The sequence below is a fragment of the Pelmatolapia mariae genome, linkage group LG3_W (genome assembly GCF_036321145.2).
Source record: "Pelmatolapia mariae isolate MD_Pm_ZW linkage group LG3_W, Pm_UMD_F_2, whole genome shotgun sequence".
Lineage (NCBI taxonomy): Eukaryota > Metazoa > Chordata > Actinopteri > Cichliformes > Cichlidae > Pelmatolapia > Pelmatolapia mariae.
In genome coordinates, this window is record NC_086229.1 from 48520283 (window position 1) to 48539790 (window position 19508).

At 37.7% G+C, this 19508-nt stretch overlaps 2 protein-coding genes and 1 long non-coding RNA gene across 7 annotated transcripts; 2 read left to right on the forward strand and 1 right to left on the reverse strand.

Annotated features, from left to right (window-relative positions):
* Positions 1-212: 212 nt before the first annotated feature.
* Positions 213-10821, forward strand: LOC134623248 (NLR family CARD domain-containing protein 3-like). Its single transcript, XM_063468417.1, has 8 exons — positions 213-460; positions 564-2321; positions 2443-2616; positions 2709-2882; positions 3020-3066; positions 3854-4337; positions 10282-10337; positions 10445-10821. The coding sequence occupies exons 1-8, from the start codon at positions 219-221 to the stop codon at positions 10819-10821; spliced, it is 3312 nt and encodes a 1103-aa protein (XP_063324487.1). The 5' UTR covers positions 213-218.
* Positions 10822-12085: 1264 nt separating this feature from the next.
* On the reverse strand, positions 12086-18693 carry LOC134624537 (CD276 antigen-like). Of its 5 annotated transcripts, XM_063469540.1 has the most exons (5): positions 18571-18693; positions 15133-15188; positions 14666-15025; positions 13561-13628; positions 12086-12730 (listed from the first exon to the last, which is right to left on the reverse strand). In XM_063469540.1, the coding sequence occupies exons 1-4, from the start codon at positions 18579-18581 to the stop codon at positions 13585-13587; spliced, it is 471 nt and encodes a 156-aa protein (XP_063325610.1). In that variant the 5' UTR covers positions 18582-18693; the 3' UTR covers positions 12086-12730; positions 13561-13584. The 5 variants fall into 5 exon arrangements, with proteins under 5 accessions (XP_063325610.1, XP_063325608.1, XP_063325606.1 ...); XM_063469538.1 differs by lacking the exon at positions 13561-13628 and having other exon boundaries at positions 12086-12571; XM_063469536.1 differs by lacking the exon at positions 13561-13628.
* On the forward strand, positions 15197-17205 carry LOC134624539 (uncharacterized). The gene is made up of 3 exons (XR_010093579.1): positions 15197-16285; positions 16390-16449; positions 17027-17205. It is a non-coding gene; the product is annotated as an uncharacterized LOC134624539 (long non-coding RNA).
* Positions 18694-19508: the final 815 nt, after the last annotated feature.

Below are 19508 nucleotides of genomic sequence, written 5' to 3' on the forward strand. Positions count from 1 at the left end.
ATCAAACTGATCTGGACTCAGTATTTAAGGTTTGTACATGTACACCAAACTCTGTTTGTAATTATTTTCATGTTGCACTTTTTACAGTATCAAAAATATTTAAATGTCTGCTGGCAAAAGCAGTCCTTTCATGTTTCACTATATTTTTATTTATAAAGAACTTTTCAAATCAAAGCTTTAAAGTGCTCATGAGTTTACATTGTGTCATTAATTTCCAGATGCTAGAGGAAAACATTATCACTTTTGTGAAGAACGAGCTAAAGAAGATGCAGAATGATCTGAATCCAGATTATTCAGAGTGTCAGAGGGATGAAGAGGAGGTGTTGGACAGTGAGGAAGAGAAGCAGAGAAGGAGCAGCAGAGAGGCATTTCTGAAACTTGCAGTTAACTTCCTGAGAATAATGAAACAGGAGGAGCTGGCTGACTGTCTGCAGAGCAGTGAGAGGATTTCTCTTCATAAATTCAGTCTTTACAGGAATGAAATTGTCACATTTTCTATAATCATAACACTCATGTTTCTGGTGCTTTTCTGTAGAAAATCCTGATCCACTTCCTGAGAATACATTTAAATGTAATCTAAAGAAGAAGTTCCAGTGTGTCTCTGAGGGGATTGCTAAACCAGGAACCCGAATCACTCTAAATGAGATCTACACAGAGCTCTGCATCACAGAGGGAGGGACCGGAGAGGTCAACACTGAACATGAGGTCAGACAGACTGAAATGTTTTCCTGGAAACCAAACAGACCAGAAACAACAATCAGGTGTGAAGACATCTTTAAAGCTTCGACTGGAAGAGACAAATCAATCAGAACAGTTCTGACCAAAGGAGTGGCTGGCATCGGGAAAACATTCCTGACACAAAAGTTCACTCTGGACTGGGCTGAAGACAAGACCAACCAGGACATCCAGTTCATTTTTCCATTCCCATTCAGAGAGCTGAATATACTGAAGGATACAAAGTTCAGCTTAGTGGGACTTATTCATCACTTCTTCACTGAAATCAAAGAAGCAGGAATCTGTAACTTTAAAAAGTTCAAAGTTGTGTTCATCTTTGATGGTCTGGATGAGTGTCGACTTCCTCTGAACTTCCACATCACTGAGATCCTCACTGATGTTACAGAGTCCACATCAGTGGATGTGCTGCTGACAAACCTCATCAGGGGAAAGTTGCTTCCTTCTGCTCACATCTGGATAACCACACGACCTGCAGCAGCCAATCAGATCCCTGCTGAGTATATAGACATGGTTACAGAGGTCAGAGGGTTCACTAACCCAAAGAAGGAAGAGTACTTCAGGAAGAGACTCAGAGACAAAAAAGAGGCCAACAGCATAATCTCTCACATCAAGACATCACGAAGCCTCCACATCATGTGTCACATCCCAATCTTCTGCTGGATCACTGCTACAGTTTTAGAGAGTTTGTTAAAAACCAAACGGGATGGAGGAAAGCTGCCCAAGACACTGACTGAGATGTACATTCACTTCCTGGTGGTTCAGACCAAAGTGAAGAACATCAAGTATGATGGAGGAGCTGAGACAGATCCTCTCTGGAGTCCAGAGAGCAGGAAGATGATTGAAGCACTGGGGAAACTGGCTTTTGAGCAGCTGCAGAAAGGAAACCTGATCTTCTATGAATCAGAACTGACAGAGTGTGGGATTAATGTCAGAGAGGCCTCAGTGTACTCAGGAGTGTTCACACAGATTTCTAAAGAGGAGAAAGGGCTCTACCAGGATAGGGTGTTCTGCTTCATCCATCTGAGCATTCAGGAGTTTCTGGCTGCGCTTCATGCCCATCTGACATTTACCAACTCTGGTGTCAACCTGCTGGAAGAGGAACAAACAGTCTCAGTGCATGTTTCTGAAAGCCACTTCTACCAGAGTGCAGTGAACAAGGCTTTACAGAGTCCAAATGGACACTTGGATTTGTTTCTTCGCTTCCTCCTTGGTCTTTCAATGCCATCCAACCAGGAACTCCTACAAGGCCTACTGACACCGACAGGAAGCAGTTCACAAACGAATCAGGAAATAATTCAGTACACCAAGAATCAGATCAACCAGAATCCCTCTCCAGAGATAAGCATCAATCTCTTCCACTGTTTAAATGAACTGAATGATGACTCCATAGTGAAGGAAATCCAAGGTCGCCTTAATTCCGGAAACCCTTTTATGGTTAATCTTTCCCATGTTCAATGGTCAGCTCTGGTCTTCATCTTACTGTCATCAGAAAAAAATCTCAATGTTATTGACCTGAAAACATACTCAGCTTCAGCAGAAGCTCTTCTGGGACTGCTGCCAGTGGTCAAAGCCTCCAAGAAAGCTTTGTGAGTATGCAACTACCACTAAGCAAGTTAGTGGGAGTTTTCAATCAGTGCTACTTTCAAGAGTTTAGTCAACTTAAATATTAAAATGATATCTTCTATTCTCTCATTAATACATTTCCAGGCTGAGTGGCTGTAACCTCACACAGAGAAGTTGTGAAGCTCTGTCCTCAGTTCTCAGTGCTACGTCCTCTAGACTGATAGAGCTGGACATGAGTAACAACAATTTGCAGGATTCAGGAGTGAAGCTACTGTGTGCAGGACTCGGGAGTCCACAATGTGCACTTCAAACTCTCAGGTGAAATCAGAAACAACAAATTACAGTAAAATATATTTAAAAAAAGAGTAGTTTTCTCTGCCAGTGTGACATGTGCTGTTTTGTGTTTGCAGGCTGTCGGGCTGTCAGATCACAGAGAAGGGCTGTGATTCACTGGCTTCGGCTCTGAGGTCAAATCCCTCACACCTGAGAGAGCTGGACCTGAGCTACAATCATCCAGGAGACTCAGGAATAAAGCTGCTGTCTCCTCTACGGGAGGATCCCTGCTGGAGACTGGACACCCTTAGGTAAAGAGTCAAGTTTGTGCAGGAAAAATACCTTAATAATGAAAATACATTTTTCTTTTGTGAAGGAAAAAAGTTGAAAACGTCTGGTTTTTCAAGCTAAAAGCGTTTGTGCTTTTCTTTGTCTTTACTGATTTCAGAATGGATCCTCATGGAGACCAGTGGATGAAAACAGGTCTAAAGAAATGTAAGTGTGTTTTATGTTAGTTCCTACTGTCATGTAACAAATCCCGTTATAATTAAATCCAATTTGCTCCATTCCAGCTTGTAGATTACATGCATCTCGTTACTTTGTGTCCTGGAAGGTAGAGTTATTGTGCTAAAACAATAAAAAAATACATAATACTATGACAATAAAAGTACAGCAACATATTAAATATCCACTTTCACATGGCTGTGGCACATTACCCACGAATCAGAAAGTTGGTGGTTTGATCTCTGGCTACTACAATCTGCGTGTCAAAGTATTCTTAGGGATAATACTGAACCACAAATTGCTCTGTGATGCATCCATCTATGCAGAACATAAGATGAAGGATATTACAGTTCAATTGATTTTCATGTTTACACCACCTAAAAGGCAACTTTTAGGTTGCAAATTTGGACCACAAATTTCGACATGAGACGAAAAAAAAGTGAAAAGTGCATATAAAATAAGTTATAGTTATTATAGCAATTAAAAAATCATATATGCCAGATATAATAGAGCACAATGTGATCCCATGTGTTATGAGTTTCATAGTGGATCCTTTGATGTGGATTCAGTAGTGTTCAGGTGTGTAGTTTTATATCTTCATATTTTGTTTGTTTTAGGCGACTTTTCAGTTACGTAATGTAGAAATTTGTTCATGTCCAGTTATTTCTCCAGTACATTACATCCCACAATGTGTGTTGACAACAGGCCAATTGTTGTCTTAGTTTGATTAGAAGTTTCATTGTTTATTGCAGTAGTAACAGTGTTGTTGTTCTTTTAGATTTCTGTGAGCTGACAGTGGATCTGAACACAGTCCACCATAATCTTAAACTATCTGACAACAACAGGAAGGTGGTGCACATGAAAGAGGACCAGCTGTATCCTGATCATCCTGACAGATTTGATAGTCCTCAGCTGATGTGTACTAACAGTCTGACTGGTCGTTCTTACTGGGAAGTTGAACACAGTGGAGAGGTTCATATTGCCGTGACTTACAAAGAAATAAAAAGGAAAGGAAACAGTGATGACAACAGGTTTGGAAGGACTGATGAATCCTGGTCTCTGTACTGTGATGATACAGATTATTTTGCAATGCACAATTACACATCAACAGCCATCAGTGTTCCCTGCTCATCTGCACCTCACAAGGTTGCAGTATATGTGGACTGTGATGTTGGCACTGTGTCCTTCTACAAGGTCTTTCCAGATATGCTGTACCACCTCCACACTTTCAACCCCACATTCACTGAAGCCATTTACCCTGGGTTTAGAGTTAGGTTTCTTGATTCCCATATCTATATCTGTCCTGACTCAGAAAACTGAACCTCTGCTGCTACTGTAGAGAGAATTCTGATATTGGTAAAACAGCTTTTTTAATTTCGTCTTGATGCATGCTCAAATATCCAGGTAAGTAAATTTCCAAAAGTTGATTTTGTTCATCTGGACGTAGCATTTCAGTGGGAGAAACGTTTCGTCACTCATTTAAGTAACTTCTTCAGTCTCAGCTGACTGCAGGTTTCCCCAATCTTATAAACGGTATAGCTTTAAAAAAAAAAAAAATCATTATTGACAAGTAAATAAACAATTGCTGGCACCCAAAATGCCACTGGTTGTTCCTCTGGCCATTGCAAACCTGCTGTTTTTTAATTACAATTGATATTATTGGTATATATATTGGTATATTTTTTTTTACCTGAAAGTGTATGTATGGTATATGTCGACTCTAATTTATCAACTTCCCTGGAAATAAAACATGTTTTCTCTTCCATAGTGTCAAATGTGTTGTAAAGACAGGTTGTGAACCTATGTTTGTCACATTTAAATCAAAGTTTTCCTGGCACAAGGCTTAGGCATCAGAGGCACAGGTCTCTCATATACTGTAGATACTAATAAACAGCCACTTAAAATTGCATAAAAAATTGAAAAAAAAACCCACCTTAAATTACCAAGAGGATATAAAGATTTTCAGTTATGATGTATAATTAAACAGTTTCCCAGTTTTTGTCAGTGGCTAATTGGGAAATTCTGGCATGTTAACCACCTTAATATGACTCTGTAGGTCAGAATGCAACAGTGGGTCAGTGTAGCGTTCAGTGTCCTCTCAGTCCAACATAAACGGTTAAAAAAGAAATAAACTACTATGTGTAAATTTGCACACTAGCTTAATATAATATTTAGCTCCACAAAGCACCTTTTTTTTTAGATTTAATCTTTAAATTTATATGTAAAAACTTTGGAATTATTTCTGTAAATATGGTTAAAGGTGACTTTTAAATCCTGTTTGGAGCTAAAGTTTTTTATTAGGTTTAATTTTTAGGAAATCTCAGATTAGAACTGTGGGATTTTTGGATTCAGATTTACATGTTAAAAGCTGCCGCTAGCTTCATATTTCACTGTGTGATCAACATGCAAAGACTGAACAAACTTGTCAGGAGTTGAAGGGAGTTCATCACACAGAATGATTTAAGAGCCTTTTTTTGTATTAGGTTTTATTTGTCAGGACCAAATAGTGAAAGACCAGTCACCTTCCACTGAGAAAAAGGCAGATCAATGTTAGGTCACATGTTAAGCCCTCACAGCAGTAAATACGGAACGAAAATTGTCACGATAAAACAAATGTCCTTTTCATCCACACAAACAGTGAAGTGTAGAAAGGTTGATCACACAGATGATTATCTTAATGTTAAGCAAGAAAGAAAAAAGAAGAAAACATCTGCAAAGACAAGGTGTTACTTTCCCTTGTGCCTGAATGAACTCTCTGGATTAAAAACTGTTTTCTTTCAACATCTGATTTTCCATGTCAGAAAGTAACTCACAATACAAAATGTTAAAAGCATTTTTCTTTGTTAAATAATTTTAATAGCTCTCCTTTGAGAAATATTTTGTAATTGTTAACTTTATTAAGTTATTAACCTGCAAACATTGTCATCAATGTGAAAATTATTCTGGAAACAAAATCTTTTTGAAATCATATTTTATACAAGTATTTCTAAACTGTCCCATTCAGACATTTGTGGTCACACCAGCTTGTAATGGAGAATAAAAATAGAACAAGCTTTATTTGATCAATTCTTTACAGGGAAAAATAAATACTGACAGTTTTTCCAGTGTAAAAATGTGTGATGTGAAGCTTCTCTGTCTATAGAGTCTGTTTGTTTTCAGTCTAAGGGACACAAAGAACACCTGCTGTCTGTTTACCTGAGTTATTTAAGAATGCAGCATCTTTTAGAGACCATGTACTTGAATGTGCACACACAACAAGTCAGTAGTTAAACATGGTTAGATTATTTAAATATCAAATGATGATCAGACGGACAGACCATTACCAAAGTGATGTCGCTCTGTTCCTACAGTTTTACATCTCATAATGTTTACATGATTTATAAACATTAAAATCCTTCACAGTTAATTCGTTATTTTTGAAACACATAGCTGGGATTTAAAACATTTTATTTAGCTTTTTTAAAAGCAAGCTCACTCTGCTTTTAGAAAAGGATTAACTGTGATTAGAACTGTGGTTAAAACTCTGAGGAGCAGCTAAAATCTTTCCTTCTTCAACATGTCCCTTTTGAGTTAAATGTAAACATCTAACACCTTTGAATCTGTGGAGTAAGCATGCCCTGAGAAATATGCCATTGTGTTGTGCTGCCTGTGTTTAAGATGGACACACCCTGTGCACAGGCACGTTACCAGGATGTCCATAAATGGTAAAAAAGAAGCCTTCAACTTGTTTGTGATGTCTCTGTGTAAAATGTGCTCATTAATGCAGCCCAGTGCCACAATTTGTTTTCCAATATGAGTCATCTCACCCCACATTAGCTCCTGATGGTATGGATGACATTTTACTTGTTTTAACATAAAAAAATGAATAATGACTGACTGACTGAGAAAAGCAGAGGGACTCAGATCATTTTAGTCCAGTGGGAAAGAAACAACAACAACACAGCTTTGTTACTGGAAGCATTTTTTTATTAACCTAAATAAAGTTAAACATAACACATTTAAATCACTCACCTGGCAGCTTAAACAAATTTTAAAAAAAACCCTGCTTAATATACTAAACCACAGATTTATATAGATTTCATTTGGTTTTGCTATTAAGATCATACATTACGATTTTTTTAATAAATAATTTCACATTCTGAGCAAAAAGTCTTCACTTTATTTGTAGTGAAATGTATTTTCAAGATAATTGTATCTGTTTTTGTGATGTGATGAGCACTTGTGTTTTGGTTTGTTTATGTGACCATGGAGATTAAAAGCCGTTAAGTTGCTTGTAGTGAAATGTATTTTCAAGGTAATTGTATCTGTGTTTTTGTGATGTGTTTTGGTTTGTTTATGTAACCATAGAGATTATTCAGAGGTTTATCTCATACCGATTCCTCCAAGCTAAGATAATCATTATATTTACCTGTCAGTCAAGTATCCTGGCCCAACCCAAGCCTCTCAGAGACTGTTGTTAAAGAGATGTTAGAGATACTGAAGAGAACATGTCAATAATCGAAAACTACACAACAGTGACATCTGAGCTTCATTTTCGTGTTTCAGTTTCCATAATGAAACTAAAATGTGGTTCTTGACCATAAAAATGTTCAGATAGTCAACAATAAATTTAATTCTGTTAAGGCTACATTCTACGGAGCCCCGCAAGGGACATGGGAGAAAAAAAATTACGATGAACAAACTCGGGATCTCGCAAAAGTTTTGCGAGATCCCGAGTTTGTTCATCGTAATTTTTTTTTCTCCCATGTCCCTTGCGGGGCTCCGTAACATTCCACTTTAATTACAGGCAGGCTAAATTTCTAAATTATAAAATTTAAGCGATAACATATAACTTTGCAAATATCAGCGCATGTATATAGAAGATTTAGATTATACATGGGATGCAGTGATGTCATCTACCACATGATCATCTTAGCTATAAATCAGTGACTTTTAAACCTCATTCTGGTCACCTTGTTAACTGCAAATAGATCAAGCAGGTATAATCAGGGAAATAAATCTGTTTTATTATAACATTTCTGTCATCATAATGTCAGATTTTATCACTTCTCAAATGTTGATGCAACAGCTGTCTGAATTCAAACTATAATGATGATCAGATGAAAAGTCTGCTTTTTTCCCATGTTATCTTATCTGGGCCTACAGCCCAGTGCTAATTCAGGTTTTTCCTGCTGAACTTTTTTTTCTCTTTCTTCTCTTTCTTCTTTTGGCAAAGACCACATAACCTGTGAGCTGTAGCCAAGTCAAGTTTGAACAAGTAGTGAGGCGATGATTGGCTGATCAGCAAACCTGAGGCAGATCGCCCCGCCCACTGTGAGGCAATATAAAAGCAGGAGTCAGAGTAAACTACAACACTGGAAGGACTTGTTAAAGATAATAAACAGTTTGCAAATGAAAGAAGAGGAGAACACTGCTGTATGTATTATATATTTTAATGTATTTTTTTCTCTTTTTGGTCTGTTTTTATGTTTATTTGTATCAATTATCCATACAACATGAACCTGAATGCATGCAATGCCAGTGTGTCATATTTGAAACATACAGTGTTTTGTGAGTTTTTGAGACTTCTACATCATCTGTGTAATTTTTCTCCCTCTGAGAAATCTAAATATTTGCACAATATATTTTTAAGCAATTAAAAAAAATTCAGATGCAGCAATATATAATACAAATTAAAAGCCATATATGAAAATTAAAATTTCTATTTTTTCTTTTTTTTTTCTTTTTTGTTTTCTTTGTTTTCCACCATGGTTCATTAAAATCTTGAACCAGAAATTTCTAGCGATTATTTCATGGTTGATGTTTTACATAATTAGACAATCATTTTCTCAAGCAGTGAGGTATGAAAGGTTAATTTATCAACACTTTGATTTGAATACAAAAACATACACAATTAGGCAGTCAGACTTTGAAAAACTTTAAATTCAATTTCCAAGTGTAGGAAGGACTAGGAAAGAGTAAAAAAAGAGGATTGAAAGGCGTGGGATTTTTGCAGCTTGGCAAACCTTACCACGTTGTAGGCTAGCCAAGAAATATATTATTTCAATTTTTTTCACTGTTGGAGGTTTTCCAACAGGATAAAAAAACAGCCACTAAAAGAGCAGAACAATTAATATAGACACACAGAGGCAGACTTCAAACTCCCAGAACAAAAACTGCAGAAAGCTGCAGGAGTCAGTGTGTGTCAAAATATGTCAAATGTTACAAACACTGCCATAGCCAATGATCCTACAGTGATTGAGAAGATTTGAGCTACCAAAGATTTATTTTGAAAAATCTTTTTAATAAATTCTTAAAGTTTGTCTGGGTACAAATTCTGGAAATGGCTAAAAGTTTGCTAAAAATCGTCAGTTTCATAGTGATTGAACATGCTGCAAATGTAAACTTTAAAGATAAAATATCGTCACTGTGTGAAAATTATTCTTATTCTATTCAAATTTCAGGTGGATATTGTGAACCTGCTAAGAGGAGTACATTAAAATATAAAATATGCATCTCTGTTGTCATTAGATGGTCTTATTTAACAGTTCTGATCTAATGCTTAACTAAAACATAAGTAATTAGTAAAAACAAACATAGCAAGGTAAAGGGCAGAGCCAGTTAACTTTATTATATCCTCATCCACCTAAGAAGAAAAGTATGTGGCTGCTTGACACAAGCTATCCAAATAAAAGTTAACAAAATTCTCATTAACCGGTAAGGTTTGACTAATTAATTCAAAAAGTCCAGAAAATGGGACAAAAAACTGCTTATAAAATAACTAATATCCAAAAACATTTGTTCTACATTAACTGCTGCTTTTTTTAAACAATGGTTGGTGGCTTATTGTGCTGTAAGCTAGTAACCAATATAGTATACTGTAGTGTAGTAATCACTTATAGAAAAGCTATTTATATGTTAACTTGCGTTCAATTCCCCTTTTGTATCTTAATGTGACAGAAAAACATTTTGTCAGCCCTGAAAACTTTAAAATGTCAAATATTTTCAGAATGAATTAAAGTGCAGATTTTTCTTCTGGTTGCTTGCATTGCAGTGGTTGTAGTTCATTTAGTTTTGGTCAGTCAGTGTAATAATCAGGATCATGAACAGGATCAGATGTTGTAATGAGTGAATGAACTATGACTGTAGATTTTTCTTCTTCTAGCTGTACTGACTGACCTTTGACCTCATGTGTTGATGACTCTTCACCTCTGTCTCCTCTCACAGGGAGAAGATGATCTGCAGGATCCTGCTGCTCATCATCCTCACCTCATGTGTCTCTGGTTAGTTTACAGCTTCACTTTATGAACTCCAAATAAAGCTCAACAACAGATTTGTTCCAGTTCTCAGTGTGTCTGCTCCTCTCTTTCCCTCTCTGTCTCCTCAACAGGATCATTTGTAGTCAATGTGACACAGACCTGCTATCAGGCAGAGGAGAACCACAACATCACACTGCAGTGGACGTTCACCACCAAACCTGACAGATCCTGGACCTACATCTTCGTCCTCTGTAACCTGATAACTGAGGATAAAGTCTCAGTCCTGTATCATGTTCATGAAGGTGTTGAGGTGTCAGAGTCTCAGGATGAAAAGTTTTCAGGACGAGTCCAGAGTGACAAAGACGCCCTCAGAGAAGGACGAATCAGATTTCACCTGTCCAGACTCAGGAGTGATGACTCGGGTCTGTACCTGTGTGAGGTGAACACTGATTATGGCTTCAGTGTTGGAAGATGTCGACTCAACATCACTGGTAAGATTATTCAGTAAAACATTTATGTCAAGTTTAGCAGTACTTTGCATTAATAGAAATGCTCTGTCTGTGCTTTACACATTTGTTGTGAAATGAATTCTGATATTTGATCTTTAAAAAAAAAAAAAAACCCCGTAAATCAAATTTGTTTGGTCTCTCTGCAGCAGTGCCGGATTGTCCTGAATGTGAGAGAAAACCTGAGACATCAAACACAGAAATTCAACAATTCACAGGTGTCTACTGTGGACTGTCAGCAGTTGTGCTACTTTTCTGCTGCTTTTCTTTCATTTACTCTCTGCATAGAAAACAGAATTTTTACTCAAAGCTCAGTGATGCATGTCAGTCAGTTTCCAGATGATCAGTAGAAACAGTTTGACCAATAATGTGAATGAGTGTTTAATAAGACATGTTTTACTTTAAGTGCTCTTTGCAAGCGTTACATGTAAGGCCAGAAATCGAAAACTTTCCAAGTCAATCTTTTTTTTAAATGACATTTAAAATGTCATGGCCATGAGAAACAAGCTCTGATGTATTTCAGTATACAAACCTTCAAAGTTGTATTTTGCACAGGTGATATGAAACTGTCAATGGTGAGACATCCCTTTTCCTAGAGTTGAACATCATAAAGGTAAGACTCGTATAAGCTAAAAAACTGCAATGTTTCAATGAAATCTGTTTAACATCCTGATGGATGTACTCATGTAGGTTCAAAGCTGATAAAAACTGCATTTTAGTTGTTATTTAAGAGAGAGTGCATTAGGATACATGCTGGCCAGAGAATAAGTGTCATGATACACAATAATGGACATCAAATGGAAGTTTTTTTATCCTCTGTTTTTTGTTTGTTTGTTTGTTTAAGACACATTATCATATTGTCACTCATCAGACAGATGATGAAATGTGCACTGTGTTCACTTTACTGTAATCATGCAGGGAAACACCTCTACCTCACGCACCACGTGCAGATATAAATTCAGTGTTTAATGTTTTTACTGTTGTAACGTTGAAAGGATTCAGATTAATCATGTTAACAATGATGACGATCTGACGTGTTGTAAACTGTCATGGAGTTGTGTGTAGCAAAGGACATTATACTTACTATTATGTACATATTATGTAAATGTACACAACAAACATCTCTACAGGTTCACTTATATCTGTGTTAAATTTAGAGTTAAGCACAGCTGGTAGAGCTCCTGTAGCTCTCAGTCCAATGTACAAAAATGTCTGTACCAAAATCTCTTGAAGTAAAGGTTTAATGACTTATTTTGTAAAAAGAAGTCAGACTGTTTGTGTTTCATTTATTGTTTTCTCCATATAATACAACAAACACAGAAAGCCGTAAGGGCTGCTACTAGCTGCAGTCTAACATAAAGAAATGGTTCTCCCTTTAGCTTCTTCCTCTAGCTGATCAGAGGACACTGTTTGGTGAAGGGCATCAACATGTGTAGCATAAATGTATATGGAATTGGTTTACACTGAAAATTAAGCTGTAGAATATCTGGATTTCAGCTAATAATGTTTGTTTTAATACATTATAGATTTATATATAGTACAAATATTAGGGAAAAAAAGACCTTGCCAGGAACATGGAGCCTGCAGCTATCAAATCAGTCATGGTCTGTGTCCACTTCGAATATATAGACCCGAGTCATCAGTCCTGAGACTGGACAGTTGAATTCTGATTCGTCCTTCTCTGAGGGCGTCTTTGTCACTCTGGACTCGTCCTGAAAAAGTTTTCATCCTGAGACTCTGACACCTCAACACCTTCAAAACATGAAACAAGACTTAGTCTTTAGGACCAGTTTTGAGGCCACAGAGTATGAAGCTGTAGATCCAGGATCTGTCTGGTTTGGCTGTGAAGTTGCCTCTTCTTTTGTTTCGTCTTTTGTTTCAGCCAATAGCTCTTTGAGAATCGCCTTGTTCCTGCAAAAAAAAATCTATTTTATGTTTGTCAAACTCTGCTATCTTTGGAAATTTTTGTAGATTCAACTTAAGTAATGGGGACAGGTGTGTTTTGTCTTGTAGCAGACTGCCATACACAAATTTCCTAAATAATTTAAAATGAGTTCTTTTGTAAGCGGTCTGTTATCCATAGACATAGCAGTGGTTCATCCCTTGAGTTAGGTGACTGTTTAATGTTTGAATGATCCATAGGTCAGTGTTAAATAGAAACATTAGATGCCAGAACTGTCCTAAAAATTTGTACATTTATTGATGCATACTATTTTTGTGTATTTTTTTCTTTCTCTTTCTTTATATATTTTTATTTTTTATTGAGAAGATTGTTTATTGTTATTTCCATAACGCTTCTGGTCCACCAGCTGTCTGAAAGAAAAGTAAACCCTCTAATATAAATAACATGCCTAAATATGTTAAATAAGCAGAAAGACCAAGCTTTGAAGAATGAAGCAATTAAGTGGTTAAAAACTCCTGTTACATTATGAAGCTCTAACCTGAAAACTTTGACAGTTGCAGAAGAACATGGAAATAAATTGGCAGAGACTGAATTTGGCATTGACACAGTAAACAAGTCATCTTTATTTTAGTTAAATAATAATGTGCGTGCTCACTGAGAAGCTAATGCTGAAAGCTGAGTTGGAAGTTGGAACAAATCCGGGAGTCAATAAGCATACAGAGAGGAGAACATTAGTGAAAGAAGTACAGTGAATTTTTGAATATACAAAAGCTTGTATTTAAACAAAGATATTTTTGGTTTTAATCTAATATGAAGAAAAGAATCTATGATACTTAACTATAGAGGACATCTTTAGTTGGCTTTAATTGTATGTTGTTGTTTTTTTTTTTTTGATTTGGTGTGATTCTGTGAGATGTCAGACAACATATTCAGATTGAAAGCAGCAACATAAAACATAGCAGATGAAGTAGTTCATTTTAAAAGAGGACTTCCTATCTTATGTTTTCTAAAAGACTACACAAGACCCTGAACAGCAATAATGATCAAAACTATCATGCCACCAACTGTTAAAAGTGCACTCTCTAAAACTCCCAGAACAATTTTAACTTGATCCCAGTAGTTCTTATTTCGACTTTCAGGCCCTGCAGGAAGAAAAAACAGATGAACTTAGAATCCTCTTGATCAAAGCCTTCCCATTTCACAGCCTCGCACTCCCGGCCTTCTTGGTCTTCGGAGGACCCGGCCCACGTAGACTGCGAAGGCCGGGTCCTCCGAAGGATGCAGCCTATGAATTGGTACATAGCTGTTATTTCCCTCTGAGTTACTGATTCTGTCACTAGTTAGCTAGTCTATAACCAACCAACCACATAATGTAATGCTCTGTACTGACAGAAGATGGTGCTACACGTCTTCAAAACTTTAATTACTTATTTCTTAAATCCAGCTTAACAGACAGTGTTACATCTATCTCAGTTTTTGAGAGCATGGCTGAATGATGTAAATTAGCCTTTATATTTGTAGTGTTTCATGTCCTCTTTAACAGAGGGAATAACACAGGGGGATAAGACGGAGGAAAACACTCAGGTGGCTTCTTAAACTCCATAAATACAAATACCAAGAGTAACTAAAATATAACTATAACTAAAGTTTAAAAATAAAGTTAAAAATAAAGAAACTACAAACAAATAAAATTAAGAAGCAAATAGAAAACCCTTAATAATAATCAAGAATGTTAACCCAACAAACTGTCAGTCCAGGCACGGATCACAACAATTATATTTTGGAACTATTTTTCAGCCATGACTAGACTCATAAACAGCTGTAGGGTAAATTTTACAGGACATAAACAAATTAAAAAATCAGACAAATAATAGAAATCTCCACATACTGCTCAGTGTGACACTGATAATAATCCTATAAAAAAGGTGAAATAAATAACTTACCAGAAACACTGACTCTGCATCTGGCAGAACTGAACCTGTAATCAGTGTTCACCTCACACAGGTACAGACCCGAGTCATCAGTCCTGAGTCTGGACAGTTGAAGTCTGATTCGTCCTTCTCTGAGGGCGTCTTTGTAACTCTGGACTCGTCCTGAAAACTTTTTATCCTGAGACTTTGACCACTCAACACCATGAATGACACGATAGAGGACAAAGTGTTCATGGCGAGCTATAAGGCAACAAATGATGGAAAGAGATTTGGTTGATCTGTCAGGTTTGGTGGTGAACGTCCACTCCAGTGTGATGTTGTGGTTCTCCTCTGCCTGATAGCAGGTCTGTGTCACATTGACTACAAATGATCCTGTTGAGGAGACAGAGAGGGAAAGAGAGGAGCAGACACACTGAGAACTGGAACAAATCTGTTGTTGAGCTTTATTTGGAGTTCATAAAGTGAAGCTGTAAACTAACCAGAGACACATGAGGTGAGGATGATGAGCAGCAGAATCCTGCAGATCATCTTCTCCCTGTGAGAGGAGACAGAGGTGAGGAGTCATCAACACATGAGGTCAAAGGTCAGTCAGTACAGCAGGAAGAAGGAAAATCTACAGTCATACTTCATTCATTCATTACAACATCTGATCCTGTTCATGATCCTGATTATTACAGTGAAAGCTCTTCTTCTGATGCTGGTTGCCTTCTGTTTTCTGTCCCGATGACCCCACACTGCTTCAACAAGTTTGAGATCCTCTGGAGAGGTCAATCCATGACTGATTGTGTGCAATGTATGCACTTCTATTGAGCTGTACTTTTAATGCTAAAGAAGCTGCCAGTCTGATTTTTTTTTCCAGATTTTATTTCATAGTGTACAAAATCTGAAGGTATCTGAATCGGCATTCATAATTGCATCAATTTTGACTGGCTGAAATACATCCCCAAACTAGGACTCGACATTTACAAATGATTTATAGATGACTGTAGAGACTCGCTGTTGTACCACTCTCCTTACCTCTTTTTTATATACAGATCATGAATTGAACTAAATGTTTTAAATTTGGTATAATAACTCTATAAGACCTATTGCTACTGCATCCCATTTCTTGTGAAGCAGGGGAAGTGAGTTCATTCAAAGATATGGTGAGGTCAGTAATTCAAGAGGGACTCAGAGTAGAGTTGCTAATCCTACACATCGAAAGGAGACAGTTGAGGTGGTTCGGGCATCTGATTAGGATGACTCCTGGACGCAACACCGCCTACTGGTGTTGGCCAGAGGGGCCGATGGCGCGATATGGCAGCCTCGCTTCTGTCAGTCTGCCCCAGGGCAGCTGTGGCTACAACTGTGGTTTGCCTGTGTAGCCGGAGGGGCTACTTGCTTTTTCTTTCTCTCTCGCCCCCACTGGCGCTACTGCTTTCTCTCTCTCTCTCTCCTGTGCTTGCTCCCGCTGCGCGCTTACGTCAACTAGGAGCCCACCTGTATATTGATTACAGGGCGGCGTTTACCTGTATAAAGAGCAGCCGGGTTCTTTTGTTGGATTATTTCCTCCCGAGCTTCTGGTACGCTATAGCGGTAGACGCTGGCTTGTGGTTAAATTACTGAGGCGATCGGGTCGTGCGATTGCTACAGGTAGGTCTCCTCTTCGATTTCTGATTTCTCCCTAATGTCGGTAATTAGTAGTTATATTTCTGCGGCCCGCTACGGCGCGGCTGTTTTTCTTTCCTTTGCTCCAGCCGTGGTGAGGAGACGCGTGAGTGCATCCGCCGTGCAATACAGCGCCTCCAAGTTCTGGGGTAAGCCGCTTATTTTATAGCTGCTAGTTTTGTAAATGAAAGAAGACTAAGGTTAGTTTTGCCTTTTTCTTATTTGTAGGGTTTGATTGCTGCCGTGCCCTCTCGGGGACCAACCGCCTGCTTTGGTTACGCAGAGAGTCGGGCACCTGCCCTGCTGCTGTCTTGTTGATTTTGTTATATTACGGTTAATCTGCGGCGGCCCAGTTTTCCCTTGTAGCTTGCCTTGCCACGCCCTCTTGGACTATTGTTCGCTCCAGCTTTCGTGGCTGGCCGGGGCGATTCTCGGCCGTATATTGGGCCGGTTATACGAACTGGTACTGCCTTTCCCCTTTCTCCCAGCTGTGGGAAGTTGTGAGACCGAGCAGACCAAGGACAATCGGACCCAGCACCAGCTGTGGGCTGGTTCGCCGAGCGAAAGTATTTTTAATCGGTGCTCTGTGGTGTATAACTGGGTGTGTTGTATCACCGACTTTTGTTTTCTTTTAATTGTTTCTTTCTTTTGTTTTGTAGGTTGAGAGCCTGTTGATGTCCCATGTTTTTATCCTTTTTAATGTGTTATCTTGTGCTTTTATTTCAGCGAACTGAGGATCTACCAGCGGCCGTGGGACCTTAGGTGGCGGGTCGTTTTCCACACTTCTTTTGTTGTACAGCACCAGGTGAATAGACTATAGTAGGTTTTTTTGTGTGGTTTTCTTTTGGTCCACCGCTGCTGGTAAGTCCCAGTTGTATTTATTTTTATTGTAATTTGGGACACCGTTTTAGATATTCAGTGCGCTGTTTTGTTTTTCATTCTACATTAATAAATAAAATTGTGTTCATATTTGAGTTGGCCTCAGTGTGCATCCTTGAACCTGTGCGAGCGTTGTTTTAATTACATTTTATTTTTATAGTTCATATTTCCTGGGGGCTAGAATTTCCCCCCAGGTGGCGTTGTCATTTTATTATTTCTTTTGGAACCCCGCCGACCACTTGGTCACACCTGCACCAGTGTGTGAATGTGAGAGTGAATGAATAGTGGAATTTTAAAGCACTTTGGGTGCCTAGAAAAGCGCTATATAAATGGAATCTATTATTATTATCATTTATTATTCTAAGGTTTCTAGGTGAAGTGTTTCGGCATTTCCTACCAGTAGGAGGCCCCGGGGCAGACCCATGGCTTATTGCTGACATTAGGCTTAGGAACAGCTCGGTGTCCCCATGGATGAGCACAAAGATAGTTGGGGTGATGGAGGTCTGGGTTTCCCAGCATAGAGTTTTGGGCCCACAACGTGAACACAGATAAGCAGTAAAGGGTGGACGCATGGATGAATGTGTAAGTTAGTGTACCCCCAGACTGTTCTTCCTGTTACAGTTTCTTAAGAAATCATTCTTGCTAAATTTCTCAGCTAGATCTGGCAATGTCTCCAATATTCTGACAACTTTCAGCCTGGGACGTTCCCATCAATATTATGAAAGCGGCAAGAATATCTAAGGTGTGTGTTGTTTTTTTTTTTTTTTTTTTTTTTTTTTTTTTAAATGACTGATACTTAATTTGGGCCCTGTGGCAAATAATAACTGAATAAATAGATAAATAGTCCCATTTATTAAATTGGAATTAGATGAGTTTTTACTGGAATTTTCATAATCATAAGGTCACAAACACATTAACTCAAGATTCTGAGCAGTAGCTTTTACTGTGAATGAGAAAGAACCCAGGTGTTGTCTCATTTAGGGCTTATTGCTCTCTGCTGCAAATATTAAACACACAGTGCTGTCTGCGTTAAGCTGCAGAAAATTGTTTGCCATCCAACCATTAATTGCCTTAAGAGAATCCATTAGAATGGATAGTTTATCCAAGTCACAAGGTTTAAAGTGAGGTACAATTGGATATAGTCTACATACAGATAATAGGAAAAGATTTTAAAACTAATAAGGCGTAATGGCAAGATCTATAATAAGAATAAGAAAGGTCTTAAAACAGATCCTTGCAGAACACCACATGAAAATTCAGTTACATCTGACCAAAAGTTTTCCACTGAAACAAAGTAAGGTTCCATGCCAAAAAATCCCTACTATAGATCTGTTCTTTTTTTGCACTTAAAAATATAAATACTAACATAAAACAACTGGAGAGATACATACTCCTGCTGCATCCTCTTCTTTGAGTTGGTATCTGTTTCCAAAAACAACCTCCAGCTCTGTTATGTATCTTCAGTCTGCCCAAACTGCTCAAAGACACCAAGTTGATATGCAGTATTACTTTTTATGCTGTATAAAGTAGCTGTGTGCTCACAGATAGGCATTTTGGCATCAGTCTCTGTGGTTTCATTTTTAACATAGAGTGAACACTCTGTTATCATCTCTGCACACTGTCAGCAGGTTACCAGCAGATAACTCTAAGGATGTTGAAAAAAAAAATTAATGAGGTTAGGATAAGTTAATGCATTTCACTAGAAATACAGTAACTCTTCTGGTTCACCTTTGTAAAGGGATTGATTTACAGGTGAGTTTACAGCAATTATATTTTCATAATCTATAACTCACACTACATCTCGATTTCAAATGTCAGCATTTATTTTTCCATCTTCAACTTACAGAAAAAAATGTCAAGTATTGTTCACAGTCCTTTCAGATAGTTTAAATAATTCAGGTGAAATGAGGTTTAAACTGTTTGTGTTTCATGTTTGTACAGTTAATAACAATTCTGTAATAGTTTAAGTGCACAATAAGAAATGCAACATTGTTCATTTGGGTTCCTTTAGGTCTTCAGAGCTTCTAGAAATACTTCTACAAAGAAGCTGCAGTTTACATTTTACCATAGCCAGAGTCTCCATCTGCTTATCTTTAGAAATTACATTTGGATCAACACAGATGATTTGAGTGTTTATAGATCCTGAAGCACTTTAAATAATCTGTAGCCAAAGTATATTCATGTTTAATTGAGTTGCTATTACAAAAGAAAAGAAAAAAACATATCACTGAAGATTAAATGTGTGAAGGAAATCTGCACCATTTTCTGACAGTAAGAAGGCTGTGAATTAGAGATATCAAATTATTCTTATCTCCCTAAGTACAGAAAT